Here is a 23,418-nt window from a genome sequence, read left to right on the forward strand (position 1 = left end):
TGGTAAATGAATTAACAGAGTATGTTTTGATGTTTAAACTTAAATCTTCCTCTCCAGTTAAGTAATTACAGATTATTTTAATATAATATTAAAGCTAAAAATGTTATTATTTGTCATTGAAAGCTTTGGTGTTTTATTTCGTCAGGGAGCTAATTATGCATTTTGATTTTTCAGAATGTGTCTTAAACCTCTGTCTCATCTTAGCCTGTCTTATCCATCTGAAACTTGTCTTGGGATGGATTTTTTGGTTTTGTTCTCACCTATTCTCAGTTGCTCCAAGGCAGCAGATATGATCATTTCTAGAGTGAGTTGTCAGGGTCACAGATAAATCTATTCTCAGGGAGTATTTACTACTTTTTCTGTTTTTCTATTTTATTTTGCCTGTTTCATTTATAATAAAAGATTTCATTTCACAGTGAAGCTGTCACTAACAGGATTGCTATAGGACTTCAGATGGCCTTAATGAGACATGATAGAACATTTTTTATGCTCTGCATTGTCCCTAAGGGTGTTCGTGCAGTAGTTCAGACTGACAGTAAAGGTGAAGACTTCAGTCCCTTGGCCTTGTTTGCATATTTTGTGAACTTCTGCAAAGAAAACCTCCACATTGTGGTGGCGTTCAGCCCCATCGGAGACGCCTTCCGCAACCGGCTGAGGCAGTTCCCATCACTCATCAACTGCTGTACCATTGATTGGTTCCAGGTACGGGGAAATATTTGTACTGTTTCCTCAAAAAGCTGCTTCCACTTTCTAACACTCTATATTTTTATGCCCATTAGACTTTCTTTTGTCTTCTTTGTAGAAGTGTTCCTTGTTTTTCAGAACTTTAAAATCGTAGGCATTTCCTGTAGTTTTTTGGGAGCTCCTTGATGTGTGATCTCAACATTTCTGCAACTAAATAAACTTAGATTTTACTACTACAAATTTCTGAAATAGTGAATAGTCGTAGTTTCATTATGGTAATTTGTCATTTTACTACATAATGTGTATGTTTTAAAGGGTTGGTGAACCCAGTTCAGTGTGACTGTAAAATGATCTTAATTGCTGCTGCCTGTTAAGCAAATCATTCATTGTAGGAATGAGTAACAAATACAAATCCTACTGTTTATTTGTAGATCTATTATAGCAGAATAAAACTTGGAGAGTTCCTGTAGTTAGAGATCCTTCCTGTGAGCAGAATTGCTCTCACTAAAGCACAGTCAGATCTAGAGCTTTGCTTAGTGCTGATGTCAATTGATTTTTCTGCCAAAGGATGACAACAGATACAGAAATGATTGGATAGAATGACACTGTGTAGCTTTGAACTAGAACATCAGCCTGGAGATGCCAGAAAATATTGCATGGGTGGTGACCTTTTTGCCTGAGCTAACTCTTGTATCAGTTCATTATTCTTCAGACACAGCTGGGACTAGTGTGTCTCATTCTGGTGTTTTGAACGGTAAAAATTGATTTTTAAGTATGAATTCTGCCAACAGCTGAATTCTAAAAATTCTTTTCTCCTTACTTCTCCCTCAGCCATGGCCTGAAGATGCCCTTGAGCGTGTGGCCAGTAAGTTCTTAGAAACACTCGAGCTCACAGACACTGAGCGTCAGGGAGTTGTGCCCATCTGTAAATACTTTCACACTTCAGTTTTGGCACTCTCTGAAAGGTCAGTCTATTTCTTTTGAAAACAACCATTAATCAATAAAATAGTGGATGATCGAGTTTAATTACCACTCATTTCTATATTAAAAGTTAACATAACTATCTGCCTGCATAAAGACATCATATAAAATTGTTGAAATTGTTTATTCTTGTTATTCAACAAACAGTTACATAACTTTGCCAACAATAAACTAAAAAAGTAAATCAAAACTTAAAGTTACTCTTAGCTTTTTGTTTTTTTTAATAGGTTCTTGCGAAGTCTGGGACGCCACAATTATGTTACTCCTACTTCTTATCTTGAGCTTATTGCTGCATTTCAGAGACTTCTTACTGAGAAAAGAGACAGTGTAATGAAAGCCAAGAAAAAATATGTGAATGGACTAGAAAAACTAGCTTTTGCTGAGTTACAGGTGAGGTAGGACAAATATGGAGCTGAAAATAGAAAATGTTTGTCAAATGCAGGTCTTTTTCTGGGGGAGTCAGTCAAAAGTGTAACTTCAGATTTTGTTTAACTCAATCTTCAACAGTAAAACTCTAAGAAATGTATTTTGCCTTTTCTTTCCTTGTGCTAGAAGCCATACATCTCTAAGCATATATTGCTAAGCAGTAAATGAACAGAGCTTCTCTTTCCTAGATGGTTAACTGGTGACTATTAGTGAACATAGTTCTCAGAATCAGATGTCGTACGTATGAGGTAAAAATAAGTCTCCGAAATGTTTTGATTCGAACCTGTTACATCCTTCTGTCAATAAATTAGTCATTAGGTAAAATCTAGGTCTTACAGAAATTCCTGGAAATGGTACTTGACTTTTCTGAATCCTACCTGATTCTTTTGCATATGCATAGGTTGCTGAGATGAGACAAGAACTAGTTCAGCTGCAGCCCAAACTGGAAGAGGCTAAAGTGGAAAATGCAAAAATGATGAAGGTAGAGTTATACAAATAGAACTTTATGGCTTTTAATGTAAGTATGTGTGTACTGATGTCACTGATATGTGACTTTCAGGAAGTAAAAGTTGAGGCTTTTAAGCTCAGTTCTTGTTTAAAAGAGTTTGCAGTATTGTGAAACTTGCCATTATTTATGCTTATATGCTTGGAACCAAAAGAACATTACGTTCTTACTCTAAGATACAACATAAAGCCTACTCATATGGGTTTTTTTCCTCAGATAATAGAAGTAGAATCTGCAGAAGTAGAAGAAAAAAGAAAAGTTGTGAAAGTAGATGAAGAAATTGCTACAGAAAAAGCTGAAGAAGCTCAGGCATTGAAAAATGAATGTGAGAGTGACCTGGCACAGGCACTACCTGTCCTGGAGGCTGCAATTGGTGCTCTTGACACTTTGAAGGCAAGCTGACCTAAACTTCAGCATTTGAAAGTGTTATTTAACTCTTCCATTTATTTGGGAATGATTGCACTAAAATGAAAATAATTAAAGTGTTACATTTCCTCAATTTTGGCAAAGGGAAGGCCTTGTACAGTCGTTGTTCAGCCCATTTCCTGTTATGTACTCAGACTATTGAGCATTTGAAAAACTGTTTATTTGAAGAAAAGCCCACTTTTGGGAAAAGTAACCAAAACCTGAGATGACCAACAGTGGCATCTGCTGAATTTCCTCTTTCAGCTGAGTTAGTGTTGACCACCAGTGTCACAGCATTTGTTTGTGACTAAGAATTCTCTGGATCTTTGGTTTAAAGGTTTTGTCCTTGTCATGACTTACATAAGATCAGAAAGCTGTATTGTTGAGAAAGTCCTGCAGGAATTTAGTAAAGTAAGAGATATTTTAGTAGTAGTTAGAAGAATACAAGATGTTTTAGATGGCACAGAAGTGTATCAAAAATATTCTGACATGGAGTTTTTAAAACCTAACTTTATTTAATCGTAGGATAGGATGCATTGATGCATAGTATACATTTGGATATTGTTAATGTTATGCTAACACTGTCTCATCCTTTCTAAAAGTCCTCTATTACCAGTTACATTCATTGGTAATGGTGTTATAATTCCTCTTTGTTTCTTTCAGTTCATTTATTGAGTGGTGCGAAAGACATAATATTTGTTATAATTTTCTACATGTATTTTTTATTTTAGCCTTCTGATATAGCAGTTGTCAAAACAATGAAAAATCCTCCATCTGGTGTCAAACTTGTCATGGCTGCTGTCTGTGTCATAATGGGAAAAAAACCTGAGAAAATTCCAAATCCTTCAGGGGCTGGAGGCAAGGTAAAATGGCAGTTAGAAATAAAAATGTAATTCATGTTCTTCTCAACACTTGTCCAATAGACAGGATCCCCCAGGGTCCATTAAAGTAGACAACTACTTATGGCCTCTGTCCATCATTCTACTGAAAACTTTCAGAATTCCCTGTTTTCCAAATTTTGTAATGTACCAAGAGAACACATTTAATTTGCTTAACTCATGTATTGATAATAGATAGCACATAACTTTCCAGAGACCCTGTTTACTTTTTGGCTTAAAGTATGATTTGAAGGAAATGTTTGAGCTGGGGGACTTTCTGCTTTATTATTTATCTCAGGCAGATACAAGGTCGTCAGTATTAGATATGCACGAGTTTAAAATAAAAGAGGTTTGTAATTTTTTGTTTGTGTGTATGTTTTAAAGCCTGAAAAGGTATTTCCTACTGTGTTCTGTAGATTTTGGATTACTGGACTGTGAGCCAGAAAATGCTTGGCAACATCAATTTCTTAAGGGAGCTGAAAAACTGTTCCGAGAGCCCTCTTCCGGTAAGGGTTTTTCAGTGATTTTTACTGTGTAAACACCTTCTTGCAGGGGAAATAAATTAGAAACTTCTATATTAGAGACCTCATTTGTCCAATCTAGTCAGCTTCTGTTGTCACCAGGGATCATTACAAGGTGATAGGGTATCTCTGTAGGGTGGGTGTGGTCATGGCAAGTGAGCCAAACTTCCTCAGGGTGAGCCTTGTATGTGACATCTCAGAAGGCTCCCCAGGGTAGTGGGCACAGCACCAAGGCTGCCAGAGCTCATGAGACACTGGGACAACGTTCTCAGGCACACAGTGGGATTTTTCATGTTGTCCTGTGCAGAGCCAAGAGATGGAATTAATGATCCTTGTGGGTCCCTTCCCATATTCTATGACTCTGTGAGTGGGAACAGTATATATGATAATTTCTCAAAATATTCTTCCAGCCTCTGGCACTTTAAATGAAGGACTTCCAAAGCTAGATGTAGTTTCTGTGTGTTTAGTAGCTTTCAGTGGATCTCTCTTGTGTAATTTCTCTAATCCTCTTAAGCTCATGTAAACTTTATGGACTACAAGATCTTTTTACAAAGCATTCCAGAAGTCTACTGGAAGTGGCATGGAAAGCTGTCTCCTTCTGTTTCTTATGAACCTGCAAACAGTTGTGTCTTGAGAAAAAGATAGCAAATAATGAAATTAATGTATTTTATATGAGGGAGAGCATAAAATAAGGCTTCTATGTGACTGTAATGCTCTTAGCACTTAGGGAGCTGCCATACTGAAGATGTAGTAAACCCACAATTATAAAGGCTAAGGACAGGATTAGGGTGAAAATGGGAAAAAACCACCAATAGTAACAGGAAGACCAAAAGAAATGAATTAGCAGTGGTTTCTCCAACAGTTAATACTGAAAGATTCTTTCCTGTTTCACTGTGTAGAGAAATGACCATCAGTCAGTTTGATTTCCAAGTGTCAGCCCCGAGATTTTGCTGAGCTCTGATGCTTTCCTCACCCAGGAAGCCGTCATGCAGAAGATTCGGTCTGAATACTTGACTAATCCAGAGTTTGATCCACAAGTGGTGGCCAAAGCTTCCTCGGCAGCAGAGGGTTTATGCAAATGGATTAAGGGAATGGAAGTGTATCACAGGGTGTCAAAGGTGTGTTTTTGATCCCAGTCCCTCCGTGCTATGGAAGCCTCCTTTTGCTCAGTATGTTCACCCTAAGCATTGTATTTGATATTAAGTTACAAAAACATGCTCCAAGCATTTGTGTCTTTGTTGTAACTGAGTAGGAGATTGAACCCAAGAAGGAGCGTTTGAGAGTGGCTGAGGAGTCCTTGGCAGAGACAATGACACTCCTGAATCAGAAGAGGGCAGAACTTGCAGAAGTTGAAGGTCGTTTGGCTGCTTTGGAACAAACCTTCGCTGAGAAGACTGAAGAAAAGGCTCGTTTAGAATTCCAGGTTGATCTGTGTGCCAAAAAACTGGAACGAGCGGAGAAGTTGATTGGAGGCCTTGGTGGAGAGAAAACAAGGTCGGGTTAAAGTTCAAATGTCAGATTTAACAACCACTGTAGGAATAGAATTTGAATTTCCATTCTCTGAGCCTTTAATGCTGTATATCTGTCTGAGGACTGTAGTGCTTAAGAATACTTGGGATCTTGAAATGTTCCTAATTGTTTGTAATGTAAAAATATGGGCAGCAGCATCAGGAGAATTGTAGAAGAATTCCTCAACATGAGAATAAAATACATAAATGAGGTTTTCATGTTCTCTACCTGAAGTTGAAGAATAACAACAAACAGTTGTTTTAACATCAATGTCATTAATGTGGAGGTTTCAGCACCATTTTTTTCTTTATATTCTGCTTGTCATAGATGGGATAAAGCTGCAAAAGATCTTCAAGAGGAATATGATAATCTGACAGGTGATGTTCTGGTATCAGCTGGAGTAATAGCATATCTGGGAGCTTTTACTGCTGCATTTCGACAAGAATGTACCAAAGATTGGAGCAAACTGTGCCAGGTTAGAAGGTTATCTTAGATTTAAATAAGTGCTTGCTTTTTTTCAGACTGCTGCAAAAGGCTTCAAAAATGCCTTGCCATTTATTTAACGTTAGCCTAGTAAACCTCATTAAGACCAATGGGATCAACTCTGCTGATCCAATATTGTTTGGATTTGAATTTAATTAAATCAGTGCATTTACACTTACAGTAGCATGTCAGAAGTCAGAGCACATCATGGACTTTGTAAGGCTTGATTCTTGCTTAAGTAAAATCTCAGTGTTTTTTGTATTTTTCTTTTAAATGAAAGAATTACATTTAAAATGCAGTTATGTGTAATGTAATAGAATTTCTGTAACTTACACCATCACTTATTTGTGTGTTAATTAAATGGCTGATTATTCTGTTTACAAAGGGACAGTTCCAAACTAGTTATACAAATGCCATAATTCATAAATCAAGTGATTTGGAGTCACTTATTGTGACTTTAAACAGGAACAAATCAGCACAGGATTGCTGTAGTGATTTAATGAAAGATGCATTCATGAGATGATTTCCAGCTCTGTATGAGTTTCTTAAGGTAATACTTTGTCAAAACTTTGCATAACAAAACACCCACATGTAAAATGTACCAAAAATTGGACAAATCAAGAGAGAGTAAATATTCAGTGGGGAAATGTAGTTAGTTATTGAAACCATGGTTTTATTTTTCCCAGGATTTTTGCTTATACATGACCTACTTTGGACTCATAAAAGGAAATGCACATTGTCACTTTGAAGTGGCATGTAATAAAAGATGTAAAGAAACACAGAATAAAGAGAAATAGGGTTCTCTCTTTTTTTTCTTTTTTTTTTTTTTCTCTTTTACAGGAGAAAAATATCCCTTGTTCTGAGGATTTCTCTTTGAGTCAGAATCTTGGTGACCCAATAAAAATCAGAGCCTGGAATATTGCTGGTTTGCCAACTGATGCATTTTCTGTAGACAATGGGGTCATTGTTGAAAATTCAAGACGTTGGTAGGTGACAAAAAGGTTTAATTTTCAAATCCAAACAAGTTTCCCCTTTTTTAGAAAAAGAAAACTAAATATCTGGAGACAATCTAGCTTCCACAGAGCAATGCAATTGAAAACAGGAGTGAAATCTTTATGTCCCTCTCCTGTGAAATGTAAGAGGGATAACACTTGAGAGATTTGTGTATGTAGTTGAAAGCTTTCCTCTCACCAAATTTCTCATTCTTTACGTGTTTAATGATAGGATTCAGGTTATGTACATAACCTGAAGGGTCCAGATCCCACAGTCATGTCAGGTTCTTACAGTTACAAGGTTATCAGATGAGAATTTTATCTTTTATAGGCATTTTTTTGGTGGGAAACTCACATCTATATAGAAAGAATTCTTTTAGGACCTTTAACAACTTTTTTTTTTAATTCCTATTGAAATATTATTTCAAAGATGATATGTATTGCATTATATGAAAACTTGTGTTATCTGTCTGCAAATAATCTGCACTCAGTGAAAATATAATATAGAATTTTCTAGTAATGTTCTTGTGATCTATGTTTGCTTAAGAATTAGTCTTCATGACAGATTCAGATTACTTTCAGATTGACAATGTGTAATTCCATATTTAGAATATTGTTTAGTTCTCTGAAGATGCAGTTAGAGGAAATGTTTGATATCTTTTATGCCTGACTAATTACAATACATACATATAGATGAAAACAGCACATGCACATGTTGAACAAATTTACAAAATTTACAAATTCTACAAAATTAAATATTATCACCTTTCCCCACCCTGCTTACATTTCCAGTCTTACACAGGCTGAAATACCAACATCTCAGATTAAATTCCAAGTAATTGTTCATTTTTATTTTTTTAAAGTGAAAAAACATATAGGAAGAAAATCAAAATCTGTTAAAATTAATAGATTCTAAATACTGAGAACTCCAAAGGAGAGGCAGAACAAGATTTTACAAGAATTCTGCATTATGTGTATTATATGTGTATTTTACAAAAAATGTTATAAATATTTTTTGCAACTTTTGAAACTATTTCTGCTATTACTTTTCAAATGATGATAAAACACCTGCACATCCATTTTACACCGATCTCTTAAAACAACATAATCAAAATTGTATCACTTCTTCCTGGACAGCCTGACACAGAAACGTGTGAAAGAGTTTAAAATTTGGAAAAACTCCTGCAAGCACTGAGAAACTTTCTCGTGTGTTCCAGGCCATTAATGATTGATCCTCAAGGGCAAGCAAATAAATGGGTCAAGAATTTTGAGAAGGAAAACCGTCTGAATGTTATCAAGATCAGCGACACAGATTATATGAGAACTGTGGAGAACTGCATCCAGTTTGGGACTCCACTGCTGATGGAAAACGTCGGAGAGGAACTGGACCCATCTCTTGAGCCTCTGCTGCTCAAACAGACCTTCAAACAAGGTAGAGCAACATTAATTTGGACCCCTGAAGTGTATTACAGTCCTGTCCAGCTCGTAGTCTCTGGTGCTGTCTGATGGTTTCCATGGTGCTCTCTGACTTAGGAGAGCCTGTGGCAAGAGAAGGGGAATTTCACAGCAGCCACAAGTTTTATTTTTTATTAATTGCTATTCCCCTCTATCACAATAGTAGTTTTATGTGAAAACCTCCACACTATAGGAGACTAAGTAAATTCTGCAAATGGAACATTGTCAATGAAATTGTTTTGCTTGTTCATTTTCGTGTGCTTTAGGCTTATAGTAATATTTGCTAAATGCTGTACAAATCAAGAAAAGCTGTCAAGGCCTTTTGCTTAAGGCACAATTTTCTTCTCTCTGACACTTGCTAAGTAACTATGAATTTGGTTTTCAACTTTTATTTTCCTCCTGTAAAATGACAGAAAAATGCAGATAAAGACAAATATGTTTTCCTTCCTTCTTATATAGTTTATCTTTACTGGTTTTCATGTTCATAATTTAAAAAAAAAGGAAAGTAAAGCTCAAACATTTTTTTCTTTTTTTTTTTTTTTGGTAGTTTCCTCTCCTTTTTTCAGGCAGGTAACTCAAGGAAAGAGTAGTCTGTAAGAATATATGACAATAATTCCACAATTCTCTGTTACCATCCTAGTTTTATTTTGTATATGCAAATTGAAAGTACAGTAGTCATTGGATTGACTTGGTTTCACCTGCTAAGAGTAAAATGTGGCCCCATTGAATTTGCTGAGAATTTTTCAAATTATCAGATTTGTTTATTAATTTTTACCTTTCAGAAAATTTGTCACTGACAAGAAGTTTGCTTTTATTTAATGAAAAAAGTTGGAGGGGTTTCCTGTAAATAATTGGAGTAAAGCTTTTTGTTTAGCATTTCTCCTCTTCATTTTAGGAGGCATGGAATGTATCAGGCTTGGTGAGTCCATTATTGAATATTCCAGTGATTTCAAGTTTTTTATTACCACAAAACTAAGAAATCCACATTACATGCCTGAACTTGCTACGAAAGTTTTATTACTGAATTTTATGATAACACCAGAGGGACTTGAAGACCAATTGCTGGGTATTGTCGTGGCAGAGGAGAGGTAAGTCTCTCTGTATGGCAACTGACCATTAAATTTTTTTATATCATAATTCCAAGGATATGAGAGATTAATTTATTGCATAGCAAAAGGAATGTTACATGGTGTAAATGTTGCTCAGTAATAACTTTAAAAAAAAAGAGATTGTCATGTTTACTGTGGGGTAGGTAAATATAGCAGATGTGAAATCATTGGTTTTTCATGGCAATTGTCTCCTGAAATACTCCTTGAATATTAGAAAACTATGCAAACATTATTTGAAGTTCAAATCATTATTGTTGTTTTTGCAAAGCTGCCAGACAAGGATGCAGAGTTATGAATATTTCATTTTAAATTTGTATGAAATAAATGCAAAGTACCTCTGAAAGTGATTATGGGTCATATTGGAACCCTCACAGAGATCCAGAGTAGTAGTATGGTGTTGTACAGACATGTCTGTGTAATTGGGCTAATCTCTGTTTGCTAAAAAATGTGTAAACTGGTTCTGGATATTTTATGGTGTTTTTTCAGGCAGCAGAGATATGATAAAGAAAAAGTAGGAGGGATTGTTGTTTGCAAAATGCTGGGACATTAAAGATTAGACATTGTTTCCAAAGACCGAATGGAAGTAAATCTTTACTCACAATCAGAAATAGATGTTGAAGAGCAAAGTCTTATTTAAACTGAATAGAATACTCACAATTACTTATTGCAGGAAAAGGGAGTAATTTTCATGGACTTCTTTTGCAGGCAGTGGAAGATGAGCTTTGACTGATTTTGTGGTTTGTGTTTTTCTTCATTAGGCCGGATTTAGAAGAGGAAAGAAATGCTCTCATCGTTCAGTCTGCAGCCAATAAAAAGAGTCTAAAAGAAATTGAGAAGAAAATTTTAGAAACTTTACATTCATCTGAAGGGGATATTCTGGAAGATGAAACTGCCATCCAGGTCTTGGATTCTGCTAAAGTAATGTCTAATGAGATCACAAAAAAACAGCAGGTAAGGAGAGTGTATGTGTGCTTCCCTTAACTATACTTAGAAATTAAATGTTACATTTGCAACTGGCAGAAGGATTCTGAATTAGATGCACAGCACAAGGAGCAATTCTGTACTTGTGAAATGTGAAGAGAAATAAAATTGGATCTATTCTAGAATCTTCACTGGTAGTTTTTTCAGTCATTAATTTGAAATGTTTTAAAGCATCTGTGTCTGTCTGTAAGAAGTGAGTGAAAAATATTAAATTCTGAAGTAAAGGTAACATATTAAGATAAAGGAAGGAACTAGTTCTTAAAAGAAAAAAAGTATTAAAGAAGACATTAGTAATCAGTAATTAGACTAATATAGCTATGCAAGATTCTTTTGTTATTCTTAATACATAAAATACCAGCTGAAGTCAGTGAGAGCTAAATAATATTGATGAGAGAAAACAGATTTTTTTCTGATAGCCAAATTTTGAAATCCTTTTTATATTCAAAGTATTTTTGTATAAAGCTGATTTATAGTAGAGTAAGTACAATTTAAATACCTGTTAAATGTATTTAAATACAGAGTTTAAATACAATCAGTCATATTTTTTAATATTGCAGATAGATTGATACTTTTGGTGCATGGCAACTGTTATGCCTCCTTTGTTGTCATTATTGCCCCCTGTAGAACAGGTAAATGGATCAGGCAGTGGTGGGGCCAGCCCAGCACAGGCATCACCTATTGACGGCGCCTTCTGCAACATGGAAGTTGCCTTACTCTGGTGTTACAAAGTGCTGCATAGAACTCTTTTAGTAATGCTATTAGGTAGTAATATCCCTGTACAAACACTATTGAAGGCTGTTCTCTGTCCCCTGCTGTTGCCATTTAGGTTGCAGAGAAGACCGAGCAGAAGATCGCCGAGTCGCGGGAGGCCTATCGGCCCGTGGCACAGCACTCGGCCGTGCTGTTCTTCACCATCGCAGACCTGGCCAACATCGACCCCATGTACCAGTACTCCCTGAGCTGGTTTGTCAACCTCTTCATCCACTCCATTCATGACAGGTAAAGAGAGTCTTCCTGGTGGAAAACCAAGTGTTTTCATTCTCTTCTTGTCTCTCCATTTGGAAACCATTTACCTCTGTAAACACAGGCTTTTGAGGCAAAATATGATTTGTTAATGAAGTAATTGCTGGTTTTAGTTACTGTTTAGGTGAATCATGGATCTTAAGCATGTGGTATATTTTTAAGAAGATGTATTTAACTATTTTTAAAGATGTACTCTGGCTCTGAACTAGTCTCCATTATGAACACTGAGTGCCACCACTTAACTGTGGCAAATTGATTTCAGCTCATTATTTTGCTTGGGACTTTTAAAAGTGCTATCAGACATGAACTGTAGTTGAAATTTTGGGGAAACTGGCATCCAAATCCCTTGTGGAGCATGTGGATCTAAAATATATCCTGCACAGCCCTAAACAGATTGAGATTTCTTAACTCATTGCCCCTTTTTCAATTTGAGGTCTCAGTTTCTCCCTTCTTTTCTTTTTAGTAATAAATCCAAAATACTGAAGAAGCGACTTCAGTACCTGAATGACCACTTCACATACAATCTGTACTGCCAAGTGTGTCGCTCCCTGTTTGAGACTGACAAGCTGCTCTTCTCGTTTCTGCTCTGCTGCAATCTGCTCATGTAAGATCACTTTGGGATAGTCTCTTAGTAACAGAAACTAATGATGTATCATGGAAATGGTTAATTACATTAACCATTAATTACAATGTGTATTGTCTGTACATGGACTGTTCTTCCTGGCCCAATTTGTAAAGCTACTCTATTCCCAGAACCCATTATTTTCTTTAAAGCCTTTAAAAATCAGGAATAATTGCACTCTTAAAAAACAAATAAGCGGATATTTGGAAAAATGCTTCACTGAAAGGGTTGTCAAGCCCTAGAATGGGCTGCCCAGGGCAGTGGTGGAATCACCATCCCTGGAGGGATTTAAAAGCCACGTAGGTGTGGTACTTGGGGACATGGGTTAGTGGTGCCTTGGCAGTGATGGAGTAGAAGCTTTACTAAGTGGCAGTGAAGTGCAATTACTTTTAAACAACAGTTTATATTATTTAAAATTGTATCTCTATTACTGAATATATTTTTCTCTTTTTTTTAATATAGGGCTAATAATGAAATAGAACGTCAAGAGTTTATGTTCTTACTAACTGGGGGTGTGGGTCTCAAGAACGAGTATCCAAATCCAGCTCCATCTTGGCTGTCAGACAAGAGCTGGGATGAATTATGTCGTGCAAGTGAAATGCCAGCTATGAAAAGACTGAGGTATAGTAAAATATTGATGTGAATTGGCCTTACTTGGTTTTGACCAACACGTATGTAACATGCTGAAAGAAATGTCTGCTATACATTTTTTCCAAATCAGTACCAGAATGCCAACAGGGTAAAACCAGCCCCTTTTTTCACCATTATGTTTTCTTCACTTATTTCAGTCAGTCAGATCATTAATTATAATATTATTTCATTAAACTGTTTTTCTAAACTGTTTGAGGCATTGCCTAAAGAAACTTTTCCTTTAGTATGTCTCTGTGGTAGAGAAACTGTTTTAAGGGATCAGTGAATGCCAGAGCAGAATTCCAGTGTAGTTCTGGGGAAGGAGTTTTTCTGGTAAAATCTGATCTTCTGAAATAAGTAGAATTTCACCCTGGGTTTAAATAGAATTTAACACTAAATTCTGGAGCCAACATGGTTGTACCAGTCTTGCATATAAATAGCTGAGTGCGAATATTTGTTGCATTTGGATCTGAGTGCAGAAACACTGCTCTGTTAAAAGAAATTATTTGAGGTGTTTGGTGTTTCAGTCCCTTTGGAGTTTTAGTAAAAATGTGTATAATGATCCAGCCTTTAAATAGTCTGAGAGTTGTCCATTGCAGAGGAGTACTCTGCATGTGGTGTGGAGGAAAATACATTTGTTTCCCTGGTTGAATTTCCTGGTAATTTTCTTCAGTTAAAGTGTGGTGTTTTCCTGAAATACTGGAGGCAGACAATTCACCCAGACCTATGAAGGTCCAAGCAGTGCTGTCCAGAGGAAGGGACAGAACTTATTGTCAACTTGGAACTTCTCATGTGGAGTCTGTTGGGAGCAGCATGGGGGGATTGGTGGGAAGAGCTTGTTTAACCATTCACCATGGAGCAGCTCAACTGTGGGATTATTTTTTGATGTAGATATGAAGTGGCATATATGACAATAGGTGATTGGCCTTTGATAAACATTAAAAAAAAAAAATCCAGATTTTTACAGTAACTGTGGGTGTTTTTCTCTCTAGGAGTCATGTCTGTGAGAATATAGGTGAATGGCAAAAAATGTATGACAGCAAAGAACCCCAAAGCTTTCCATTACCAGAAGAATTGAATGATACATTAACTGAATTACAAAAGATTATAGTTCTTCGGTGCTTAAGACCAGACAAGGTAAAATGATGTGTTATGGAGTGTTTGCAGACTGTTCCATGCTTTGTAGCATAGTTTGCAGTGGCTGTTACAATAATAAATCTGCTTTTCCTCATATTTTACTAAGAAAATCAATGCTATTCTTGTTTTTCAAGTGAGTAATACAAACACCACAAGCATCACCTGAGAATTTTTGTCTGACATTATTTAATCTATGTTTATGTTAATGATTTGCATTTGCTTTTTTTTTTACTAGATTAGTCCAGCTATAACAACGTTTGTTACAGACAAACTGGGAAAGAAATTTGTAGAGCCACCACCTTTTGATCTATCAAAAAGTTACTTAGATTCAAATTCTACAATCCCCTTAATATTTGTGCTATCTCCAGGAGCAGATCCTATGTCTAGTAAGTATACACAGAAAGGGAAAACAGTAGTGTAGAACAGCTTTTCAGTTTGGAGACCTGAAATTCCCCTTCAATACACAAGGAGATTTGAATACTTACTTTCTGCTAGTAGATTTGAATGTATCATGTCACACTAATTCTGTGCTCCCTAAGCATGGGAATTTGTGAGTACCTGTAAACAAAATAGTAATAGAAGTTTTTAAATATATTATTTTCTACCATAACTTCTTTTTCATGAAGAAATGCTGAAATCTTGTGCTTCCTGTTCAAGGCCTCCTGAAGTTGGCAAATGACAGAGAGATGGTGGGAGACAAGTTTCAGTCCATCTCATTAGGCCAAGGCCAAGGACCTATAGCTACAAAAATGATTGAAACAGCAATGGAAGAAGGAACCTGGGTTTGTTTACAAAATTGTCATTTAGCTGTCTCCTGGATGCCAATGCTGGAGAAAATATGTGAGGAGCTTAACAGTGAAAAATGTCATCCAGACTTCAGACTTTGGCTTACAAGTTACCCTTCACCAAAGGTATGTGCATTCCCCAGGATTCTGTACTTGGGGAAAGGAAAAGTTGATGGCATTTTGAGGGAATATTTCTATACCTGAATGAGCTGATGATAATGCAGAACTTCTCTGAAATACAATGAGGCTTTGAAGAAATAATTTAATCAATAAAGGACATTTAAAAAATAATTATAAATATAATAATCTCAAATTTCCTTTGTGATATTTTGATACTGTAATGTGTGATATTTTGTGTATTTTTGCTATCACCAAGTTTTTGTTTGACATAAATTCGAATATTTAATCTTGCATTTTATTTATGATGTAATGAATACCTAGAAAACATTTTAAACTACAGATTTGTTACTTACAACAAGGTCCTTCTTAATGCATTGGAGACTTTTTATAAGATATTGTTCTTTAAAATGTAATTTCTTGCAGATAATTGCTTATGTAACAAACCCAGAGTAATAATATATTTTTAATATAGCATCTATTCACACTTTCTGAATGCAGTTTTGCTGGGTTTTACTTCTAGTTCCCAGTAACCATTCTGCAGAATGGAGTGAAGATGACAAATGAACCTCCTACTGGTCTCCGATTAAACCTGCTTCAGTCATTTCTCTCTGATCCTATTTCTGATCCTGTGTTCTTCTCTGGATGCCCTGGAAAGGAGCTGGTAATGTGCACATCTTTTGAAGTTTTTGGATTTGTTGTGGTTTTTTTTTTGTTTGTTTGTGGTTTTTTTGTTTTGTTTTGTTTTGTTTTTTTTATTCACAGATATATTGATTTCTGTCCAGTGAATATTATAAGCTAAATTTTTTACTATGGTTGTCAGTTTAGGTTTTGCAATTATGAAGATGATTAGTTAAGAATTCCCTCTGCCAGGTAATTTCACGTGGCAATATTTCAAATGTGGTGTTCTCTGTCCAGGTTATACACCAGCAGGAGCTACAGACTAGTTAATAATAACTGCTCAATAATGCTTTGTTCTTTTGCTTTTCTCAAAGGTATGGGAGAAACTGCTCTTTGGAGTTTGTTTTTTCCACGCTCTTGTTCAGGAGAGGAGGAAGTTTGGGCCTCTCGGTTGGAATATACCCTATGGATTTAATGAATCAGACTTGAGGATCAGCATCAGGCAGCTCCAGGTAAAATGATGGATTGCTCCCTGTAACTCTGGCCTTGGGAAGCCCAGCTGGTAGTCGAAAGAAGCAATGCAACAGAAGTTACATCAAATGTTCATAGATATTAATGACTTCAGCAAGGAATGTTAATCATATTATAAATATATTCAAAACTACAAATTAAATAAGAGATTTGTTCTTTGTGAGATTTATATTTCTATAGACATAAGAAATATAATAAGTGTATATGAGTTTTATCAAAGTTAAAATGTCATATATAAGAGCTCACTGTGCTTTAGGTAGTACCATGTCATCTGTTACGGTGCTTTGTAGGAAGAAATTTTGTTTTGTTAGTTAACAGGACCTCAGACTATTCTCCTTCCCCCAGATGAAATGGTGAACACTACTTGACCTTGAATCTTCTGTAGGCACTGTGTAGAAAAGTCAGGAGAGTTACAACTGAATTACAGAAGTTAATGAAAGAGATCAGAGGGTACTGAAGACTGGGAGAAAAATTAAGTGAAATCCACCTTTGTTTATGACACAGAAAAGTGTCCATCTAGTTTAGACTGGCAAAACCATCCACTTGTAAATAATTCAAGAATGACTTGGATGGCTGAGTAATTTTGATATTCATAGGAGGCTTTTACTATTAACGCCTCTTTATTTTAAATAGTAATTTTTACCTGAAAAAAAAATATTTCACAATTTTAATTTCCAACACTTACGGAGAAAACTCCATAAAGTGCAGCTTTGCACATGCTGTAGCTGCCAACCTTCTGGTCTGTTAGGTCACACTGTTGTTCTGCAGATCTGGCAAGTCTCTAGAATCAGCCATGTCTTGTGTTTCAGCTGTTCATCAATGAGTACAGCCACGTTCCTTTTGAGGCTGTCTCTTACCTGACTGGGGAGTGTAACTATGGAGGCCGAGTGACCGATGACTGGGACAGGCGTTTGCTGCTGACGATGCTGGATGACTTCTACAACCCAGACATCATTGAAAATCCTCGGTACACTTTTTCTCCCAGTGGCAACTATTATGCTCCACCAAAAGGCACATATGAGGAATACATTGAGTTTATTAAGGTAAAAAGTAGCAACAAGCTTTTGAAGTGTTCCAGTGATGAAGCACTACGAAAGAAATACTTAAATGTTTCTCTGCCTTAGAAAGGTGGTTTTGCAGAACATTAAATGGTGTGCTTGGCTTCTTGCCCAACACCCCTGTATGATCCTTGCCATGATCCAGAATGTTTCTGAGAGGGAATCAGTAAGTAGGTAGGAAGACCTATAGCACAGATAATCAAGAATTCCTTGGAAATGTCTTTTTGTATGAGAGGTGATGGCTCTATCATCAGCATTTGCCTCCAAATACCTGCTGCTAAGGTCCTTATCCACCTGCAGTTAAGTCAGTGGTAGTTTTTCACTCAGCTTCTAAAGAAACCTTGGATCTGATTCCTAGTGTGCTGCTTTATCCATGCAGATGTTTATTGTTTTGTCCTAGAGTCTTCCCTTTACTCAGCAACCAGAGATATTTGGCTTGCATGACAACGTGGATATTGCAAAAGATCTTCAGGAAACTAAGACCCTCTTTGAATCTCTGCTTTTAACACAAGGAGGAGGCACTCAGGGAACTTCTGGGGGAGGTGACAGCACCCTTTATGCAATTGCAGATGATATTCTCAGCAAGGTATTGTATAATACAAATTACTTCCATTTATCTTTTTTCAAAGCAGAAATTCCTTAACTACAATCTTAAATGTCCTGTTGGAAGAAAAACCTTCTGGGAAGAATTTAGTGCAATGTGCAAGTAGGAACTGGTGTGGCTGTATCAGACCCCAGCCATATTTCAGTTAAAAGAAGTTTTATTAAATAGGGAGAATACAGAAGAAAGAGAGAGAAAATAGAGCAAAGAGAACTTGAAGAACAGTTGATTCATTCATATGAACAGGTTTAAAATTAATAAATTGAATGGGATTCATAACTTTTCATGATAGTAAAAATTCTAAGTGGTTTTTAAAAGATGAACATGAAAAAACCCTCTAATTTTTATTTGGATTGAATTACTGAATACTGTATTGATAGGATACTACTCAGAAAGTTTAGTGGTATTATTACTCTGCAAATATTTGCATTTGCGTGCCTTGAATGATGAAAACCATTGCATAATGATATATGGAATGATTTTCAAATATGTTGTCATTTACAGCTTCCAAATGATTTTGACATTGAAAATTGCCTACTTAAATATCCTGTGAGATATGAAGAAAGTATGAACACTGTGCTGGTGCAAGAAATGGAAAGATTTAACCAGTAAGAATGTTCTATTTTATTATAATTCTATTTGCAGGAAAAATTTCCTGTGAATCATACACTGTAGGCTCTGTTGTGTGAAATATTTCATTTATTTTGTTCCCTTCTAATTGTCTGCAGTGCTATCTGCAGTCCAAGCGCCATTGCTCCTTGTGGAAGGTCAGAGTGTAGGATGGCTGTCAGGAAAAATGATCTAGGGGCAAAATGAACTGAAAGAGAAAAATATATGATAGAAGAAGGGAGTGTGAGGAAGCTCTGGGAAGAGAGAATGCAAACAATATTTTTATGTTCCTTTTTTTTTTAACTTCCCTTTTACCATCTTTATCTTCAATTATATTTTATTTTCCTCATATTTCTGACCTGTAGGGTAAAGGGTTTAGAAACTGTAATACATGCACAGTTATAGTTTATGAAACCTTTTCCTTGATAGATGGAAATATTTCTGTATATTTCTTTATTGTCTCATAGACTTCTGTTTGTAAAATTTCCTTTTCCCTCCCCTTTTTTTCTGATGCCTTTTTTCCCTAGACCTTCTTTCCTCAATTACTCTCCTAGGACTACAAACCTATAATCACTTTCATTTTTCTGTTTGGTTCCCTGATCTCTTTTTTGACTTTGTTTCCTAATTTTCTTTCTTATTTTAGCCTGCCTCTCCATTCCTTCTTTCTGGTTTTTCTTTGTCCTCCTATTCTATTTGTCTCTTCAAATTTCCTGCTCCATTTTCTCCCTAATTCTCTCTGGCCTTCAGTCTCCAAGTTATCCTTGTTGTAGACCTCTTCCTTTGGAATCTAAACCTTTTTCCTTCATCTAGTATATGGTGGATAGATTTGGAGTTCCAAATTTATCCTCTTACCTAACAACACAGAGTATATCAGAGATAACAAAGGAAATTATTACTGTTCCTAGTCTTAAGTAAATCTGCACAAATCCATGACTTGACAAATGTGGCTAATTGTGTATACGTGTGTGTGTATATATATATGTATGTGGGTATGTGTATGTATGTATTAGGTGTACAAGTTCTATAGATGATTCCATAGTCATTTTTTTAAAATTTCTTTCCATTGCCACTGTCATGTTTTACAAATCATGCAAAATGTGTGAAAAATGTTTTATTTTCTAATTCCAGTTTAACCCGAACTATCCGTATTACACTAATTAACCTGAAGAAAGCCATTAAAGGACTGGTGGTTATGGATGCTGAGCTGGAGGCTCTGTCTGGCAGTCTCCTTATTGGAAAAGTTCCTGAGAAGTGGGCACAACATTCCTATCCAAGTCTAAAGCCATTAGGGAGCTACATTGTAGATTTGTTAGCAAGGTTGAAGTTTCTACAGGTGATGTACAAGAGGCAGGGCTGCCAATTAGTTAATCTGCTTTTTCATATAATTTGTCCTTTACATTAAAGGATTATTGGGAAAGGAGGGATAGGCTTTGTTTAGATTTTTCTGAGTATAATTATGGAGAAAATTGTCAAAGAGTGTGGGATTTCTATTTCTGATTATTGCATGTGTCCCTTTTCTCCTTCCAGGATTGGTATGAATTAGGGAAGCCCCCTGTTTTTTGGCTGTCAGGATTCTATTTTACTCAAGCTTTCCTAACTGGAGCAATGCAAAACTATGCTAGGAAACACAGAATCCCTATCGACCTTCTGGGATATGAATTTCAGGTATGGAAAAGTTATAAATTAATATTTTATTAATCTCAGTCCTGATATTGTAGTGAGATGTAGTAAAGAAATCCTGACTGGAAGGTTCATTTTGCAACTAACTCACTGCAGTCTGAAGACATGCATGTATTTCTTTGGTAAGGTTGGCATACCATATATATATATATGTGGTACCATATATATATATATATATATATGATAAAATATACTATATATATAAAATATATATTCACAATATAATATATAATATAACATCTGTAGAAGAGGTATATTCAAAGTAATGAAAAGTAATTCTGTCATTGGACCTGGACCTCCACTCAAGAAAACAACCTATATGGTTCATATTTGTCTGTGTGATTCAAGCCTCATTTTATAACCTCAGTAAAGACAATTAACAAACCCACAGAAATCTGCTCTCTATGGTTCTGAATAAAAGTAGCACTGAAAGGAATTCTCAATTTGGATTGATCTGAAAATTGGCTGATGGCATAATACCTCAAAAAGCAAAGAGCAGGGGAAGTTTCATAACATGGAAAATTTACTTCTTGTAGGTTATTCCTCAGGATACTGCTGATACTGCCCCAGAAGACGGTGTTTATATCCATGGATTATTTTTAGACGGAGCTCGCTGGGACAGGACAAAGTCAGTAGCCAAGTTTTTTCCTGTGGTTCTGGAAAGCTTTCTTAGATGCTCAAACAAGATTGGCTGAAATATTTCGAGTGATACTTTTCACGTTACTGAAATAACAGGCCAAATTAAATACTCTCTCATTCATGGAAAATGGGGAAGAAAAAGCCAACAACCTATCAAGCAATAACCAAAAAACACCCACCAAACCCCTCAAGCCACAAATAACTACTTTGTTGCTTTCTCTCCCCAGGGGAATGTTGACTGAGCAGTATCCCAAAGTGCTCTTTGATGCCATGCCAATCATTTGGATAAAGCCAAGTGAGTATAATTTCTCTGATATGAGCTATTCAACAAGAAATTACAGCAGTGGTTTCCTTTTTTACTGAAGATCAGTGTCCTCACCCAAATACCCAAATGTGCACAGAATTCACGTTCATCTGACCTGGGACTTTCCTGTCAAAAGTGGGGCCTGCTCCCTGGAGTTGGTCCCACTCTGTCTGAGCCTTGGGCCTGTCCCACTCCCCAGAGATATTTAGAGTTATGAATTAGATGAAAAGGCTAGTTAAATGATTTTTTTGTAAATATGTTCAGTTGCTCCCAATCTTTTTCAACAAAAAGTTAATTTGGATAGGAAAGCACGTGGTACTTGAATTCCTGGCTCTACTCAAGTTGAGGGGAACTTTCAACTGACTTACAGACACTCAGTATTTTACCTCATGTGATTTAGCAAGGTTTGCTCAGGTTATTTTTAGCTGCTATGCCGACTGCCTCTCATGCTAGTAAGTAGTTTTTCACAACTCTTGTCTTCTTTGATCAGGAGTAAATCCCTGTTTTACTTACTCACATAATCACAACTTTCTACTGCAACTGTTAAAACTTAGATGTTGTCAGCAAATAGGCAGTCTTAAAAATTCCCCCTTTTTCTGCCTGTGCTTTCTCTTGAGGTTGGATGAATCTGCTCAGACCTGCATGATTTTAGGCTTTGCACAAGTTCCATGTAAGCAGTCTGGGCATACAAAGAGTTCCTGCAGAGTTCTGTCCTTGGATCTCAGGTGACTTGAATTGCAGTTAGTTCTGTGGCAGCTGGACCAGAATTCTTGTAGAGCTGTTAAAAGCTCATGTATAATCTATGGTTAAACTAGGTAACTATGCAGATTTTAATGTTTCTTTGAGTATTACAAAGCTGATAGAATCACAGGAAGGCATTGAATCCTGAAAACAAATTGTGGATAAATTAGTTGCGTTTAAAAACAAAAGAAACCACACAAGAGAACACAAAAAAAAAGAAGTGGGATAATTTTATTCTGTTGCTACAAAACAATTTTGCATTTTTATTTAGCTTTAAAGATGTTACTGAAAATACTTAATATTTGCATGTAGATTATGTTTGTATGAATAGATCTGCTGAATGTAATGGATTACTTTGGGGTTCTTTTGAAGCTCCAAAATCAGACATAAAGGAATCCAGTGCCTATGTTTGCCCACTCTACAAGACAAGTGAGCGCAAAGGAGTCTTGTCTACCACTGGGCATTCCACCAACTTCGTCATTGCCTTGAGGCTCGAGACGGACAAACCTGTCCAGCACTGGATCAAGAGAGGGGTTGCACTGCTCTGCCAGCTGGATGACTGACTCTGGGCACTCCAGATCCAGACTCCACAGGATCCTGTTCTTTTTGTTGGCTTATACAGGAAGTGGAACACAGTGTGTAAAAGAAACACCTGGAGTTTTTTATATTAACAGGGTTACAAATACTTTCTGATCCTCAATATTTTGTCTTAGTTAAATATGTGTTGTTATTATTAGTGTCTTTACAATCTATAAACAAACAACTAGGATTTTAGCCCTTGGTAATTTTATTATTGTGTGAACATAGGTTTTATGCCGTAGTTAAATATCACAAAATGTATCTTAATGGAATATGAAAGTAGTCTGCACTTTCTGAGAGAAGCACTACAGGCAATAAAGTTGATTCTGCACATTTGTTTTCTTGAAAAATAAAAAAAAAATTACTCAAGCATTCTTTCTAGATTTCCTCTAGCAAGGAACTCTTTCCACCTTGCATTCAGATACAGAATAATTTCTTTGTATGGATCCCTCTGTAAAATACAGTGGGAATAATTCCATCCTGCCATCACTATTACAACTGGGCATCTTATTCCCTCATTTCCCTTTGTTGGATGTTACACCAGTGTAAGTCTGTCTTTCTGAAACTCCTTTTTCTTTTAAAAACTCTGTTTATTTCTCATTTGCTTTTCTATTTATATTACTGTGAATTGTGACTAAGCAATCAGAAACATAATAATTTTAATAGTGTTTTGGCTTGATTTTATTTGCTTGTTTGTGTTTACTTTTACTGGTTTTGGTTTTTATGCTGTCTTACCCATTTAAGTAAGCTCCTAACACTGTCCTCAGTTTTCTCTTTTAGAACAGCACTGAAGAATTCTCTTTTCATAATGT

The 23,418-nt window shown here is 36.1% G+C and overlaps 1 protein-coding gene across 2 annotated transcripts in view; it reads left to right on the plus strand.

Moving 5' to 3' along the window:
• The window catches only part of DNAH12 (dynein axonemal heavy chain 12), a 57,347-nt gene extending 34,108 nt beyond the window's left edge, over positions 1–23,239 (plus strand). The window contains exons 44-73 of one of the 2 annotated variants that reach the window (XM_025894713.2): positions 508–702; positions 1,516–1,649; positions 1,893–2,055; positions 2,492–2,572; positions 2,813–2,989; positions 3,733–3,864; positions 4,296–4,385; positions 5,378–5,518; positions 5,653–5,894; positions 6,237–6,384; positions 7,233–7,378; positions 8,602–8,816; positions 9,735–9,927; positions 10,707–10,899; positions 11,756–11,928; positions 12,416–12,556; positions 13,037–13,195; positions 14,197–14,341; positions 14,577–14,727; positions 14,999–15,252; positions 15,767–15,907; positions 16,239–16,376; positions 17,205–17,438; positions 17,854–18,039; positions 18,559–18,662; positions 19,792–19,996; positions 20,191–20,328; positions 20,880–20,971; positions 21,210–21,277; positions 22,400–23,239. In XM_025894713.2, coding sequence (XP_025750498.1) covers positions 508–702; positions 1,516–1,649; positions 1,893–2,055; positions 2,492–2,572; positions 2,813–2,989; positions 3,733–3,864; positions 4,296–4,385; positions 5,378–5,518; positions 5,653–5,894; positions 6,237–6,384; positions 7,233–7,378; positions 8,602–8,816; positions 9,735–9,927; positions 10,707–10,899; positions 11,756–11,928; positions 12,416–12,556; positions 13,037–13,195; positions 14,197–14,341; positions 14,577–14,727; positions 14,999–15,252; positions 15,767–15,907; positions 16,239–16,376; positions 17,205–17,438; positions 17,854–18,039; positions 18,559–18,662; positions 19,792–19,996; positions 20,191–20,328; positions 20,880–20,971; positions 21,210–21,277; positions 22,400–22,590 — 4,770 coding nt within the window. In that variant the 3' untranslated portion in view covers positions 22,591–23,239. The remainder of the gene's footprint in view (positions 1–507; positions 703–1,515; positions 1,650–1,892; positions 2,056–2,491; positions 2,573–2,812; positions 2,990–3,732; positions 3,865–4,295; positions 4,386–5,377; positions 5,519–5,652; positions 5,895–6,236; positions 6,385–7,232; positions 7,379–8,601; positions 8,817–9,734; positions 9,928–10,706; positions 10,900–11,755; positions 11,929–12,415; positions 12,557–13,036; positions 13,196–14,196; positions 14,342–14,576; positions 14,728–14,998; positions 15,253–15,766; positions 15,908–16,238; positions 16,377–17,204; positions 17,439–17,853; positions 18,040–18,558; positions 18,663–19,791; positions 19,997–20,190; positions 20,329–20,879; positions 20,972–21,209; positions 21,278–22,399) is intronic. The other variant, XR_003915603.1, reaches the window with a different exon arrangement.
• Positions 23,240–23,418: the final 179 nt, after the last annotated feature.

This window comes from Manacus vitellinus, unplaced genomic scaffold (genome assembly GCF_001715985.3).
Source record: "Manacus vitellinus isolate BGI_N305 unplaced genomic scaffold, ASM171598v3 scaffold_14_pilon, whole genome shotgun sequence".
NCBI lineage: Eukaryota > Metazoa > Chordata > Aves > Passeriformes > Pipridae > Manacus > Manacus vitellinus.